Source organism: Lutjanus erythropterus, chromosome 4 (genome assembly GCF_056507025.1).
Source record: "Lutjanus erythropterus isolate fLutEry1 chromosome 4, fLutEry1.hap2, whole genome shotgun sequence".
NCBI classification, from domain to species: Eukaryota; Metazoa; Chordata; class Actinopteri; order Lutjaniformes; family Lutjanidae; genus Lutjanus; species Lutjanus erythropterus.
This window is the reverse complement of record NC_139320.1, coordinates 11,734,047-11,750,128: the sequence shown is the minus strand read 5'-3', so window position 1 is coordinate 11,750,128 and position 16,082 is coordinate 11,734,047. Positions and strand designations below refer to the sequence as shown.

At 39.8% G+C, this 16,082-nt stretch overlaps 1 protein-coding gene across 1 annotated transcript in view; it reads right to left on the bottom strand.

Moving 5' to 3' along the window:
• grik4 (glutamate receptor, ionotropic, kainate 4) overlaps positions 1-16,082 on the bottom strand; it is a 331,077-nt gene that overhangs the window by 20,098 nt on the left and 294,897 nt on the right. Inside the window, exons 12-13 of the mRNA XM_084716969.1 lie at positions 8,883-9,086; positions 3,602-3,715 (exon numbers count right to left, since the gene is read on the bottom strand). Of these exons, the coding sequence (XP_084573095.1) occupies positions 3,602-3,715; positions 8,883-9,086 (318 nt within the window). The remainder of the gene's footprint in view (positions 1-3,601; positions 3,716-8,882; positions 9,087-16,082) is intronic.

Genomic DNA, 16,082 nt, shown 5'->3' with positions numbered 1-16,082 from the left:
TGTCTGAGAGTTCTTCCTGTGGTTTTTATTTCAGTGTGGTGCCCCAGAAATCATACAACAGGATGAGTGTACGAGGGAACAATCGGATCTTCTGTCTTTTTGTGTAATGTAACACACTGACACGGAATCATGTGACAGGTAATTAAGTGTTGTGATTTGCGGCTGTTCTGAATGCTTCAGGGAAAAGCTGACTATGACAGGTTTTTAAAGTGGAGGAACCAGTGGAGTCTCACTGCAGGTTTGCTGTTACTCTCCACTGTTTCATACAGAGAATTATAGGGATAGTTTGTATTTTTTAATGTAGGGTTGTATGAGGTGCATCTTGATATTCAGTGTGTTATTTACAGTAGACGGTGGCTGGCATGCTCCCACTTTAGAGAAGTGGAGAGAAGCACCAGCACTGAAGCTAAGCAATGAATTGCTGTGGACAGGGTCAGCAACAAAAGGTATTTTAGGCACTTAAAAAGATGTCCACCTTAAATAAAACAAAACAAAACAAACAAACAAACAAAAAAACCAATCAACATTAGTTTAAGTGTATGCTATATTTAGAATATTTTCGCAACTTCACTTGCTGTCAGACAGACTTTACCAGCAAGAAACAGCCGTTATACAAACCTAATATTACTCTCTGCGTTGCTGGTCTATCATGACCTCGATTACAAACAACTAACAGATGGAGGCAGCGGTAGACCAGCAACTCCTGTGTTCTGCAAGGTAAAATGAATGATTTTGATGCTGACCATGTCCACTGTAGTTCATTGCTTAGCTTCTATGCTGGTAAGAGACATGTTGGAACAAACTGTTGGTCACCTATAGATTCATATGTGTTATACTGATGGAAATACATGCTAGTTCATACAGTGACAGATCAGTGATCATCCAGTGAGGTCATAAACAAAAATCATTTCTCCCAGTACTGCAAAAATTTAATTTAGCAAAAAGTTATTCATGAATCATTTTACCAAAATAGGATTTTGCCTTTTTCTACATTGCTGTTACTGAGGAAAATATTGTCTGAACTGATTGGCTGAGAATGTCTGTCACAGTCTTGAATTGAAGCTGAAAATTGAAATAGAAATTTACAAAATAAAAAAATGCACAATAAAAGAGAAAAATGGTGTGTGTGAGAGACAGACAGACAAACAAAGAGGAGAGATGGAGATTAAAATGGCCGATATAGTCTGAGGGTAATTAATACCCAACAGGCTCCTTTATTTTATTGCATTCGCCATTCTTATTGATCAGACTGAAATTTTCATTTAAAGTTTGAAATAAGCAACAAACCCCCTTGTAGAAATCACTGTGTCCCAGATCAATAGCCAGTGGATTAGAACTAAACAAGTGCAGTCACAGAAATTCAAATATCGAATTTTCGAGGCATGCTGAGGGACCGCCCTGAGTTAGATCTAAGATGATGCCAAGGGGCATTGGGGGAGTAAAAAGAACATGAGGAAATGATGGTGGGAGAGAGACAAAGACAAGGAGTCCTCTTATCTTGCACCTTTCTCTTTTCTTTCCATCTATTCAAAAACTCCACACACCAATGCTTCATCTCAACAATAACTTTCTTCACTTCTCTCTTATTGACCTCTTACCCAGTATTTTGGACATTAACTGGGTCAGGTCTGTGCTAATTCAGCTCTCTGACTGTGTGTGTGTGTGCATGTGTGTGTGTGTGTGTGTGAGCCCTGAGGGACATCAGCTCCATATCACCTCCTCATGCTGCCACCCGCCTGCCTGCCTCCCACTTCAGAGGTGATTCGCGACCCAGCAGCCCGTTTAACACTGCACCTGCTGCGAACATTGATTGATTCTCCCCAACTGTTGGCGCTCAATTGAGTCCCTCACTGCTACACCTATTAGCGCTGTGTGCCGTGTATGGGAAGGTGAAAAGGAGGGAGGTTTGCAGGAGCAAGAAGGAAAGTGAGTAAACGCCCCTCTGGGATATACTACACTAATGTTAGCTAGTGCACATGCCAGAACACCTCCGTGTGGCCTGTGGCCAGTGCCATACTGGGCTGCGCTATGTCACCTTGGGTTTTGGGGGAGGACTGATGATTAATGGGCCACTGACTCTGCAAACACTGGCTCATTTCCACTAGTACTGCTGTTGTTTCGCTGTTTTCTTGCTTGGGCTTGCTCTCTGTGGAGCATGGAGGGCGTTGCTTGTGCGAATAAGATGGCCAAACCCATTCAGAGGGCAAGAAGAAAACAACTGTGAAACTGCTATGTTCATCAGGAAGTTCACATAGTAAAACACGCCATCTGGTGCAGGCAGGATGGGGGGTCGCAGCAACAGAAGGAAGAAATGAGTGAACACAGGAGAAGTGAAAAGAAGTGGACACAATTAAAAAGTTGAGACTGTAGGAACAGAAGGTGCTAACTACAGGTTCTTTGACTTGTCCCCACAGGAGAATCCCCTTGGTCCCTGGATGAACCTTTTATATAGGTTGCACTTGGAACCCTTTCAGAGAGTTCTACCTAGAATCAAACATAATGGGTTATACTTAGAACCATTCGTAAAAGTTTTCCCACAAAACTCCCTATGATAGCTTCTACAGAGAACCTTTCTATGGTGAAATGGTTCCATCCAGAACCCTCAGTGGGGCTTTTATCCAGAACCTTTCCACCTTCTGGGTGCAAATGAGAAACCGACCAGGGGGTTCTACCAAGAACCTTTTTTATTCCAAAGGTTGTATCTAAAATTGACCCAGGGGGGTCTACCAAGAACCATTTTATATTCCAAAGGTTTTATTTAGAACCAACCCAAGGGGGTTCGGCTGAGAAGCCTTTTATGTTCCAAAGGTTTCATCTAAAATCTACCCAGGGAGTTCCACTGAGAACCCTTTTATATTCCAAAGGTTTTATCTGGAACACATGCATGGGGTTCTCCCAAGAACCCTTTAATATCCACAGGTTTTATCAAGAGTACTACTGAGAACCCCAGAACCCACCCAGGGAATTCTACCAAAAACGCTTTTATATTCCAATGGTTTTATGTATGACCCACTCAGGGAATTCTACTGGGAGTTCTATCAGGGGTTCTTAAGAACCTTTGAAGAACCTTTGACAAAAGAGTTCTTCAACAATCCTTGAAAAAGTCTCTCTTTCAAAAAGGGCTTTTGAATGAAAAGGGTTCTTATGGGAGCACTTGTCAGACCCGGTCTTTTAAAAAAGGGTTCTGTCTTCCCCTCAGGAAGGACCTTTTTGGAACCTTATTTTTAAGAGTGCAGGGGATCTTGGGGAGATAAAGAAGAAGCTGGAAAGTGAGACTAAGAGCTGGAGGAGAGGAGAAAGGAAGGAAGAGTCTTGATAAAAAACACAGATGCAGGGGAAAGGCAGTAGCTGAGAAGTAAAAGAGGCGATAAGGTGCAAAGGAGGAGAGTCCTTTAGGGAAGGATTTAGACAAACTAAGAGAGATAGACTCGACAGGCCAAAAGGGAGAGTGGTTCTTTTCCAGCCATTAGACAAGGCTCGACAGCCTGCTGTGGTATGTCCACAAGCTTTACGAAAGCTGGTTCGATCGGTTATGGTGTGGACACGTGTGTGTGTGTGTGTGTGTGTGTGTGTGTGTGTGTGTGTGTGTGAGCTAACTCACCAGGTGGACGCGGTACATGATGCTAATGCCGAGGGTCATGAAGGGCTTGGAGAAGTCAATGACCTTTTCACGCTCGGCTGTGATGGTGAGGCCCGCCACTGCCAGGTCGGCTTTCTGAAACACAGAATCACATCATGCACACGATCAAAGACATACGCTCATACTGAACATGGCTGTTAAGACCTAGGTTTATGACATAACCAGTAGTTTAAGCACTTGAAAAGGAGATGAGGATGACATAAGAAGGGGGCTACTAGTTGATAATTCTCTAATAATATCCATTTGTATCTCATAGCCTTTGTCCACCAATAGCGCTATCTGTGGTGAGGATAATCCAGCATTGGCACTCTGTGTGTGTGTGTGTGTGTGTGAGTGTGTGTCGGGCAAAAGAGAGATCAGGGTTGCCATTGTAGCTGGCCAAGGGAACGCTGTCAAGACAAATCACTTGACAAAGCAGTGACTGGTAAAACACACACTTAGAAACACACAGACACACACAGAGACATAGACACATAGAAATGGTCAATGTATGCTGAATACTGGATGGCTCCCTACTAATAATACAGGCCAGCAAAGTGCAACTGCAAGGGATTTTTCATCTCCCAGAGGAGCAAAGAGTGAAAGCAGCAACGCAATGCTCTTTGTCCACTGCAGGAGAACTAAGAGGATTGGGGGAGACGGAGAGAAATGGGAGGATGAGAGTGAGGAGAGAGGAGCTCTGCAGCAGCAGCACTGCAGACGCCACTCAAAACACATCGTTTGCATCCTCAGGAATGAGAGACAGTGAGAGGGGCAGCTGACTTACAGTAATTGAAAGGGTGTTTTCACTACGATATTCATTTTTTGACTTGATGTGAAAATATTGTCTTTCCATCATTATTCTAACCTTCAGAGCAGGTTCAAAACCAACCTGGTCTCCAAGAAATTACATTTGAATATTACTAAACAATTATCATAATTATGTTGTGGTGACAATTCCTGCCTGGATTAAGTCACAGATGTTTCTTTAAACAATACATTTATTTAAAAAAAACTGGACTGGCAAGGAGGAGGTTGGAGCAGATGACGGCTGTTTAACACCACAGTCTGGCGTTCACGTAGAGGCTCCTGCAGGGCTTTAGTTAAGGTGATGAAATATCGTGATTTTGGGTAGGTTTTGGCAACAAAAACACTTTAGTTAAGGTTAAGGAATGATTGTCATTTTGATTGATGCTAACTTTTAAATAATGCTGTAGTCACAACAACTGGATAGTGTATTTTAAATAGGGATGTAATGATCCATCGATGTGGATCGATTTATTGCTGCAGTGATCAACGATGCAATATGAGCTATTTAAAGTGAAAACATCGATCATATCATTTTTTTTAAAGCCATTTTCACTTCTGCACTCCAACTGTCCAAATGTGCCCCTTTACACATGCAGCATGCATTAGGAGATTGTGTGTGTCAGTGGTGTTCACATGAGTTGGAAACACTCTGTATGGTTCAGGTGAGTGGTGGTGCCCACAGAGTATGCAGGAGGAAGAGGACTCATCTGTAATGATGACACTTTTTGTATTGGTATCAATTCAAACCACATCTAAAACTGATTAAAATGTGATGGAAGAGGAGAAAAGTGATATATATTTGTGGTGCGCTGCTTGTTGGATGCACACTTTTGCTTTTCTGGCTGTAATCTGGTCAGCCCTTTCACCTCACATATGATGAAGAAAATCAAAAAAAGTGAGCTCAAAAAATATTAAACTTGTCAGCCTAATGTTGATAGGCAGATAAGAAAGACAGAAAATGAAAGATGCATACAGCATAGCGCCATCAACACGCCCCTTCGTGCACTCCGGACACGGACCTGCTGTATTCACACATGTGGTTCACGCAGCTTTAGGATTAAGGAGCTGGCAGGATTAAGTCCAGACCAAAAATGTGGACATTTGTTCTCACACATACAGCTCCGCCGGGTAGTTTCTGGATAGATGGATGGATTCCTTTTCTTCTGTGTCTGGACAGTTTCTGTCCAAGTGCACATCAAACAATGCTAGTGCCAAGTAAATAATGGCAAGCAAAGAAAAACAGTAAAGATGAGTAGAAGAAAAGTGTATTTTTTGTTTTATTTAGTGTCAATATAAAGTAATTTACTGCACTTAAGTGATTACAATTATTTACAGTTATTTATGTTTTTTTCTTTTATGGTCATAAGCAGAAGATAAAAGGGTAAGAGATTATTTTGTTACTAATTGTGTTAAATGGGCATATGATATAATCTCAAATCAAATCATAATTGCATTGTGGCAGTCTTTCTGATATCAACAAGTATTGTATTGTTGCCCAGATAATCTATATAATATCACATTGTGATAAATTTGTGATAATTGAAAGATTGCCTGTTTTGGCATTAAACAAATGAAACACGTTGTCATTTCACTGATAAGTTCTGTATCAACATTTTGGTGACTTGCCAAGTATGCTAATTAACAACATCTCATCATATTAACAGAAAACATATTTTAGTCAGTATAATGTTTACCTCAAAACGTATTAGCACTTGTAAATTAGCTGTTGGCTATATAAACATAATTTCTAGGAGACAGGGCTGTTCAAAACAAAAATCAGAGGAAATTTAAAGCTTCACCTAAAACCGGCAGTCCTGCTATGTCTGTGCTCCAATTAGCACACTTCACTTAAAATTTCCGCCTCTGTAACCTCGCAGCAGCCTCCACTCCTGCTGCCCTCTCCTCATCCCGCAGGCTTTGACCCTCCATCATCAGCTGCTCCCACCCTCGTCCTCTCTCTCTCTCTCTCTCTCTCTCGTTTGAAAGTCTGATCGCTTTCTCCCAGCGCCGAAAGGAAACAACATGCAGGGAACAACCATCCAGGCAATTCCAACAAAGAAAGTCACTGATCCTTTGAAAAATGAACACACACATACATCTTAACGGCACACTGAAATATTAATGTGATGATAGAATATTAATATTGATTACCGGATTCCTCTAGCTGCCTGCTGTTATGCCTTCTAGTATAACTGTAGAAAAAAAAAAACCTTAATGTAATATTGGCTGTTCAATATTGCATCACACCTGTTTCCACTCAGTTGTATCATGCTAACCCAGTAAAAAAGGACAAAGTAACACTTGTGTATGTGAAGGATGAATTAAACATCACCCTCCAGGATGTAGCATTTGACTTTAAGAGTGTAGTCTGTGGAGATGCCTCTGTTCTCTAACTGCAGCAGCATGGATTAAGGAAACAGGACATACAGTACTTAGACTTTGGTCTAGATTCCTCCTGGCATGTCTCATTGTTAGCTCAGGCTGTCTGACACCCGTCAAACTAATCACCCTCCTACAGTGAAATATTGTTCCGTCTGGATGGCACTGGCAGGGACACAGGTATCTGTTGTCCACAGTAACCTCAGGCTGTCCGCCTTCACTGCTACCTGATGTATATTTCACATCCTTTCAATTTTTCAACTTTCATCCATTAAACTCGCAACCATGGCTGCTCCTCTGTTTTCACTCACAATCTTTATGCTCTGCCATCTTTTCCATCCCTTTCTAAGCCTTTAACCAAACAAGCTCAAGCCTCTCTGTCCACTGCGGAACATCCCTCCAGATGTCCCCCATCCCATGACAAATCCCTCTCGAGCACGTCTCAAGACTTTTTGCCCGCCCCCTGCCTTACTACTCCACAGCCTGAGCTGCTGTCAGAGACACATGTTGACTGCAATGAAGGTCAGCCGTCCACAGGCAACTTATACAGGGGGACGAGGGTGTTGGCAGGCCGTGACAATAACAAGAGCAGGCACTCCTTTGCTTTACATACTTAATGGCTTTGCCCTCCATTAGCCCACAGAATTAAGACAGATCACCTCTTAGGATCGGCTCAATCCCTCCTGACTTCATTCCTCTTCCTCACTCCAGCTTTCCTTCTTACTTTTCTGTATGCCTGTTTCACTTCTTTTCCTCCCCTCAGCTCCCTTATATAACCTTATCTGCCTGTTAACAGCTACATATGGCATAGCTGGAAAAGTGTAAGACTTCGTTTAGAGATTTAACAGCAACAACATAGAACGATCGAGGGGGAAAGTCTGTTAAGGTCAGTTCAGAAGGCTTAAGGAAAGGAGCTGACAGGGAACAAGCCACCAACAAGCCATGACTGTTTTGGAAAATACAATGCTTGAAAAGTCCAACTGCTGAATGAAAAAGAGTGTATGACATGAAGGAAAGCTGCTTGCTGTGAGCTATATGAGAGCTGAGCGATACACTTTTGTGAGTCTGTGTATGTAAGTGTGTCTAGGACATGCTTTAGACATGCTTACATGTACATACAGTACATTTTAAGAGTTTTGAATCACAGTCAGATAGCTGAGAGGACTGCTCTGTATTTTTGAATGGTCTTTCATGCTTTTAGGTTGTAGAAAGGCCTACAACTACTACAACAAAAATTTGCAAAAAATTTGTATATGGAGAAGAAAAGGCTGTGCAGTTCAACCCGACTAACAACTGAAAGAGCCGAAAGAGAGAAAGATGGTACTGCGCAACAGTTAAAAAAACATATCAAAAATCACAGATCATCGGTGAAAGAAACTGTTATCTTTGCAGCATAACCTGTGCAAATTTTAAAAGAAACACATATCAGTGTAAAGTGCTCATTAATGCTCATGACAAGGTGGAATTAACAGGTGTGAGGCTTGAACCAATTTTTTCTTAAAATGTCAAAACAGAAACAGATGGTTTGTCTAAGGTTAGCACTACTGGAACTGGATCACAGGTTTATGTTACAATATATGCATGTGGTAAACTATGGGGAAGTGCAGAAAATTTACTAAAAAAAACTCATTCATGTGCTATATATATATATATATGTATATATATATATATATATATATATATATATATATATATATATATATATATATACATAGATATATAAACATGTATTTCTTACTAAAAATATTAAACAAGCAATCATGAAGTCACACTGAGATGGAGATCTCGATTATAAGTGAGACCTGAGTAAAGACTAAAAACATAAAATAATAAAATATTGATGAAAATGGTAATAGATTTGACTATAGTCTTATAGACAACACAAAGACAAATTAGAAGTAACATGTTTTAAAATACATTATTTTACATTATTTATTTTTATTTCTGTTACATTTACACATGATGTGATTTAAAACTTCTGAATGGTACTGGCAGGATAAAAATGACAGTTTATGGTTGTAGGGCTTGTTTGCAGGCTACACTTCAGTCTGTGTATGTGTATGTATTTACATACCCTTGAAATAAGCTCTCCGACCATGCCCGTCCACGTCCCATTGGCTCCAGGAACCCCGTACAGTCCGTCCCCGACCAGCCGGATACGATATTTGAACTTGAGAATATCTGCCAGCTCCTTCAGCATGTCCACACAGAAGCCTTCATAGCGATCATTTCCCTCCAGTTCCTGGTGATTTGGCCGCAGCATGACGTATGGATTCTCCTGAAAAACACACATGGTGCATCTCAACTGAGTGTCCATAAATGGTTGTGACAAAGCAAGATGAAACATTAATAAGATACTGACATATTGTACAGTCAGAGAACACAACTCATACTGGATTGATACTTTATACTGCATCTTAAAGGGTCACTACAATGATTTCACACATTAAATTCAGTTTACTTGTCCCAAGGAGTCCTATTCAGCAAAAAAAAAAAAAGTCTTCTGCGGCTGAGGAAGGAACTTTCAAAGTCTAAAAAATAACTCTCTGTAACTGTCTTTTTAGCAGAAAGCTTCTGTTAGAAAGTAGGGAGTTTGAAAGACTTTGAAAGACTTTCATCCCATTTACACCTGGTATTAAAATGGGATCTGTGCCTGGATATGTTATCTGGATAATAAATGATTCAATCCATCCTTTGAGTTTACACCTGGTATTTTTAATTTCTTCTTGTGGATCTCCAGAGCAAAACCTGTGCATGAGTAATTTAAGGCAGCAGAAAGTTTTCAAAAGCACACACACATTCAAATGCAATAAATACTAGATTCTGGCCGGAAGTACATTTCAAAAAGGAAAATTCTGCTGTAGTCTGCACACTAGATAATGCTCTCATTAACATTTATCAATATACATCTGACATCTTGGGCACTGAGGAAGGACATGCATACAAAATGTCACATGTATATTAATAAATATTCATAGTTTGTGGTTATTATTCAGTCTGCAGACTCCATGTTTCGACATGCTGTTATTTCTTTATGTATTTCATTCATTCTGCTTTTGGTGCTTTCATAAATGTATAATCAGTAATTAGATGCATATCTCTTTCAGCTTTCTTGCTTGCTTGCACTCTAAACTTCAACAACAACTTATATTTTGTTTATTTTTATTTTGTATATTTATTTCTAAAGACAACTTAAAGATTAAGTTGTGTATAGCCAGCACATTGTACAGATTGCATTTACACCCATGTAATCCAAAATCCAAACACAATATGACTTCTTCTTTATGTGGTCAGGTAGATATGATCAAATTCGAAACCTTTACATCTAACATGCATCAACATGCATTTTCCTTATATGGATAATGTGCCCAAATAAAATCACATTTAAACACCTGGGGCATCTAATCCAGAGAAACATAAAGATTCCTGGTGGACTGTTTTTCAGGCTACACTCTGTACTTGATGATGTAATTGCGTTTGACCTTTAACTTCGACTACATCAAACACATTAACATATAATGCCTATAAACCATATACTGTACAGTATATGTCCAGTATAACGGGTCATGAACCGAAGTGTGTTGGTCTGAGGCATGAAATTTCCAGGCTGAAAATGAGTCCCTCTCCAGCTCTGGGTATCGGATATTGACTAGACAGATAGGTCTAATGAAAAAAATATGCTCCCGAGTTGGATAATGGGGAATGTAGGATTCAGTGGTTTTGGGGATTTGACCTATACTTGAGAATAAAAGTCAGATTATCTTGAACATGTTGTTTCAATTTTGCCCATTCTTTTAGAAATCTCTTATGAGAGACCTGACAACTTTTTGTAAGTGTACTATTAAATTGCTGGAGTGCCTCTTTAATGTGATTTCTTTTACAGAACCTAACCAAAGCTTTTACAGTGAGGACGAATGGAGGAACCATCCCATATGTCCTTCGGAGGTCACAGTTCACATCAGGTTTACTGCCTTCAATGAAAAGTGAGATTTGTGGACTTGAAGCAGAGCCAGGCACTAAAGTCAGGAGCGAACAGGCTCGTGCTAATCTGTTACATCCAGCGAAAAGTGGATAAGAAACAAAAGCAGTTTTCTGCCCCCTACACACACACACACACACACACACACACCCAAACACACACGTATTTACTACCTGTCTTTTAGAGAACCAACTCTCCGTTCGGCTGCTGTTTATTTATGTCTTGTTTTGTCATTTAGTTGATGTTGTAGGAAGATTTAAGGAGCCCTGCAGTGATGTATTTTGGAGCCACCCTTATTGTGCTATTTTTCAAATAATGCAACTGTCAAACTGGTGCGCTCAGGCTGCACTACATCATAAAAAAGACAGCATTATGTACCACTTTGCTGTTGCTCTATTCCTGCTCTCAGCCCGTGAATCCAGCTCAAACTTACTTTGGCAACATGTCATCAGATAACAATGATTAACAAGTCTAAGTGTTTCCTCATGCTGACACTCGCCATTTTAAAAATAAAAAGGACAACAAAGCTCTCTTTTCTTTATTGTTTTGGATAGAAGTTTTATTGGGTGTTTGCTTTTTTAACAACACAAGTTTGTGTGCCTATGCAAAAAATATACTTGCACACACACTTCTGCTAGATTATAAGACTCTCTCTATTTAACCAAAGAGAGTGTTGACTGCTTGTGTTAACATAAATGCCTCCAGCGGGCTGTGTGTCATTCACCACAGAGGCCTGTGCGTAACCCATTCAAAGCCACTGTGACAGCTCTTAGGAGGGTAAAGCATTTGCAGTCGTGTTGCAGTGATGCATTTTTGGGGAGCTGGAATAGAAGTGAAATTGTTTTGTCATTGCCACAGCTGGAAATATTTACTTGTGTGGTAGCAAGCTGACTGGTGAAAGCCACAAAAATAGTAGCAACACTGAAATTGGGAATACTTGGGAACTCGGTGCACATCAGGTGGCACAGTTGTTACTGTGACTTGCCCTGTTGTCATGGCAACCGCTTGGTTCCACCTGTAGGTGCATACAGAGGAGGAGGAGGGGGTTGGGTTCGGATCAGTTGGACACTGGATTGGTTGGCTGTGCCTCTTTCTCACTGCATCACTGGACGGAAGGAGCCACAGCCTCCTGCTCTGCTGTGATAAGAATGAGAATGAAATAACGACTGATCGACTTGCTCTGTCTGCACCAACAATCTGCATATGGATTTAATTTATCTAAGCAGTCTCATAGTTCATTCTGTGTAGCAACAATAACCTGCAGTGTCTTATACAAAGAGGTAAATCACAGAGACTTATCACAAGATACAGTAATGTGAGTGAGCTACACATGTGTGAAAGGGCAAAGTGATATTCTTGATTTTCTTAGCAAATCCTATGAAAAGATTTCCAACATGTATCACCTGTGCAGCCAAAGCCTGATATATTTTCTTCTTCTGTGCCATAGAGCTCCACTGTCACTCTCATCACAATGGAAATGCAAACACACACATACAGCCCCCTGCTGCTATAAATACTAACCCGTCTCCTAGAAATTGAATTTATATAATACTAGTTTGTTTTCCTAATTACACTGTGCTGGGAAAGTAATTGGTGCTTGGATTATGTTCACAAGCATCATTTTTCAAGTGCAGGATGTTTTGTACCACACACAAAATCACAAGGAGGCAAAACTGTGACACTGTGGTTCATGTCCTGAGTGCAGTCTGTGGTTAGTAAACAACAGCTCTTTGGTTTAGGTTTGAACAAGATGTTCAACAATCAACTAGTTTACTGACCTGTGATTGGCCAAAGATTCCCCTCACAGACCAGATTTAAGTCTAGATTAGATTAAAGTCTGACAATAGAGCTGAGAGAACTTTTCTCTTAGACTACTTTAATTACATTACGCTTGAAGATTATTATTAAACTTTTGCCCAGTGACACCAAAAATTCACCGCCTACCCCAGTTTTAACACAGTAAACATGTCAAGTCTTGTGCTTTAAGTCATCATGCACTTTTTCAGACAGGTAGGCAGTGCCTTTACGCACCAGAACCTTCACACTCATATACTTGACCTCCATGGCAAATTTCAGCCTTTTAGGGCGAGAACTGAGGCACCAAGGGGAGGGAATATTTTTTGTGGCATGACCAGCAGGGACCAGGACGGATGTGTATCATTAGGACTTTATTGATACTGATATCAGTATCCATACTGCTTATCAATAGCAAGACATATCAATACTTTTATTGATGTTGCTGCAAAACTAAAGGCCTGACATGAAAAAATGTGAAAAGACTGAATAATTATATTATTATCACTCTTTTGCAGAAGTAAAAGGTTACATTTTTTTCCCCAAGTTATTGCATTTGGCTGCTGTTTCATTAAATTTTCTCGAATGAGCCCACACTTTTGGACATTTTGCTCTGTCAACTGTTCCTGATGATACATAAGTACCGATACCAGTTTTTTTTGTCCTGGAGCTTACTGATAATTTAGTACTGACCAGTCAGGAATTAGTACTGGTTTAGTACTGGGTCTTGACACCCAGTTTGTTATTGTTAAGTAACAATAATTACATGAATATAATATATGATTTAAAAAACATTTCCTTGGTGGAATGTTTCCTTTAAAACATATTTGCTGTTGGATATTAATATTATTTAAATGTGATTTCTAGGAGACAAGGATTCAGATCTGTGGCTAAAAAACGTGCCCAACAGATTCACTGCTTTTACTTTTTTATCATTCAAAAATCTTGAATCGACTGGGCTTAAGATTTGAAGGTCACACACGGGCTAGAGAAGTCAGAAAACAAAACCTTTGCTGGTTTTAGGGTTTTCATGTGAATGTATTGACAACAGCAAAATAACAGCATATAATCAGCCTTGTCCTTTCAGAAGTAGAACAAAAGAAAATACTTCTTCAGCTCAGAGTCAGTGAAGTTTTCAGTCTGTCGGTGACTATAAATCTGTCTGTCTGTTGATTAACTCCTTAAAACAGCCACACGTGTCACCTCAGTGGCCTAACATGACATCTATGCTCATGTTTCAGCATGCAATACAATATAAATGCTAATTTCACAGCTCACGGACGACTGAAGCTTTTCAAGCATCGACTTGCAGTCAAGCCACACTGACTCACACATTTTCACTCTGCTTCCAATTTCCGCAACATTATTACAGAGGTTGGCTTTCATAGACATTTTGTGCATAACGTGAAGTGGACCGGGGGACAGAGAAGAAATAAAGAAACACACAAACCTGCAGTACAGCCACTCAACGGGTCTTCACACTGGCTGAGCAGGGGACCCGTAATGTGCCTGAATTAATGTATGTTTGTGTCTGACTACAACACTTAATTAAGCAAAAATTCACTTTGCAGCTTCTTGTTGATTTATGTGTGTGAAGAACGATAAAAGCATTCTATATTTATAACAAATGGCCACCGTCATTAGGAGGCCTGGTCTCTTGGAGGGAGGTTTGAAAATATTGCATTTGTTTCCTGTCTTCCCTCTATCTCTCTGTGTTGACCTGGTTAAGTACAGACTAATAAAATCAGACCTGGCGAACATCCATCAATCACAGCAGTAAAAACCCAACAGCAATCAATAACACACACAGGGGCTGTCTGACTGTTATCAAGCCAATATCTGTTTTCCCTTTTACTCCTCTGCTTTTTCCTTTCTTTCAATTTGTCTTTCTTTCTTTCTCTGAGGCCCAGTTGCTTTGTAAAATTGTCAAGTTAAAGCTGGCTATTAACTAGATCCATGCTGGGTTGGACAGTGATGGGAATAAAAGTAACAATGTCACAAATTTAAAATACAAAATATCATTAACCTTTTTTGTTGCAGTTTAAATGTGTGATTTACTTTTTTGAGATGATCTTTTTGGGGATTTTTGCCTCATTTGATAGGGATGGCTGAAGATATGAAGGAAAGGGGATAGAAAGAAAGGAGATGACACAAAACAAATGGGCTGCAAGCAGGAGTCGAACCAACGGCCACTGCAGAGAACCAATAACCTCAGAACATGGGGCACATGTTCTACCAACTGAGCTACAGGGGTGCCCAAAATTTGTGGTTCTCTCAATACAGTTATTGTCTTTAAAATATAATACTTGCTCAAATTCATATGAGGTATGCATTTCACAGTGATGTTTAGTAATGTGTGGGCAGTGCACAAGCAGCACATGGGAGAAGACAGGGCCCTGTCAGGGACGTGTTTTTGGCATGTAAATATAAAGAACATTTTACCTCGTAGCCAAGATAGCTGCAACATTACAGCGCAGCTCTGCTGTCCGTCAACGGAGATGAAGTCATTACCATTGTTATCGTGGTTGTTACAATGTGCTGAAAATATTGCGATGTCTGTCCTTACTGACCCAAAACAGTCCAGGAGACTGTTGCTAACTTTGGCTGATGCTGGACAGTGTTTACTGAGTTCTTCAACGTGTGGTAATCAAATATGGTTATCACGCTAATTAAAATCTGAAGCAACACCACTTATCATCTGAAATTGTATGGCAGTTTATGAGGAAACCGATTAGTTTTATCCATAGCCATCAACTTAGCTACTTTCCACATTAAAAGACTACATCTAATTTGAAGAAGCACCTTGAGCTAACTTTAAGTTCTTTATTTATAATGCTAGTGCTCTGTTATGCTAATGATGGTCTAAAATTAATGTTCAGGACAGATAGTTTGATACGCTGTACTGATTATGAAGCCAGGCGAAGCCAATTGGAATTTGAGATTTTAGGCTGTGGGAATATAGAAAGAAAATTTGACTTGGCTTGTGTGTTAGTTTGCTTGCTAGCCTGTTAATTAGCCACAAATATATCTGCCTAATTAACACATGACTGAATTTTAAGCTTTGATACAATATTAGTAATAAAAAAGATACTCAATACCTCTTTCAATGCTACAGGCATGTCTTAGGCACACAAAATATGATCATTTTGAACAATTATTTAAAAATAACAACCTGCACACAGTGCTGATACAGAAAAAGTGACTGAACACTGTCGGGTTTTGCTGCAAGTCAAATATCAGGCATGACATTAAAGACTGAGTTGAGGTCTTGAAAGAGATAATTTCTTTTTTATAGCTTTGGTACTTTCTATACTATTTAATGTTAGTATTGTGTTGCTTTGAAACATGTAGGATTGAAACAGTACTGAAATATCATATTATTTCACAGACCCAGTGAAATAACACTGGGTCTGTGCTGGTTTGCACAAATGGAAACAACTGCTATAAAAGTTCACATATCTGTCATACTCATGCAAAAACTTCCAGCAAAACACTGACAAA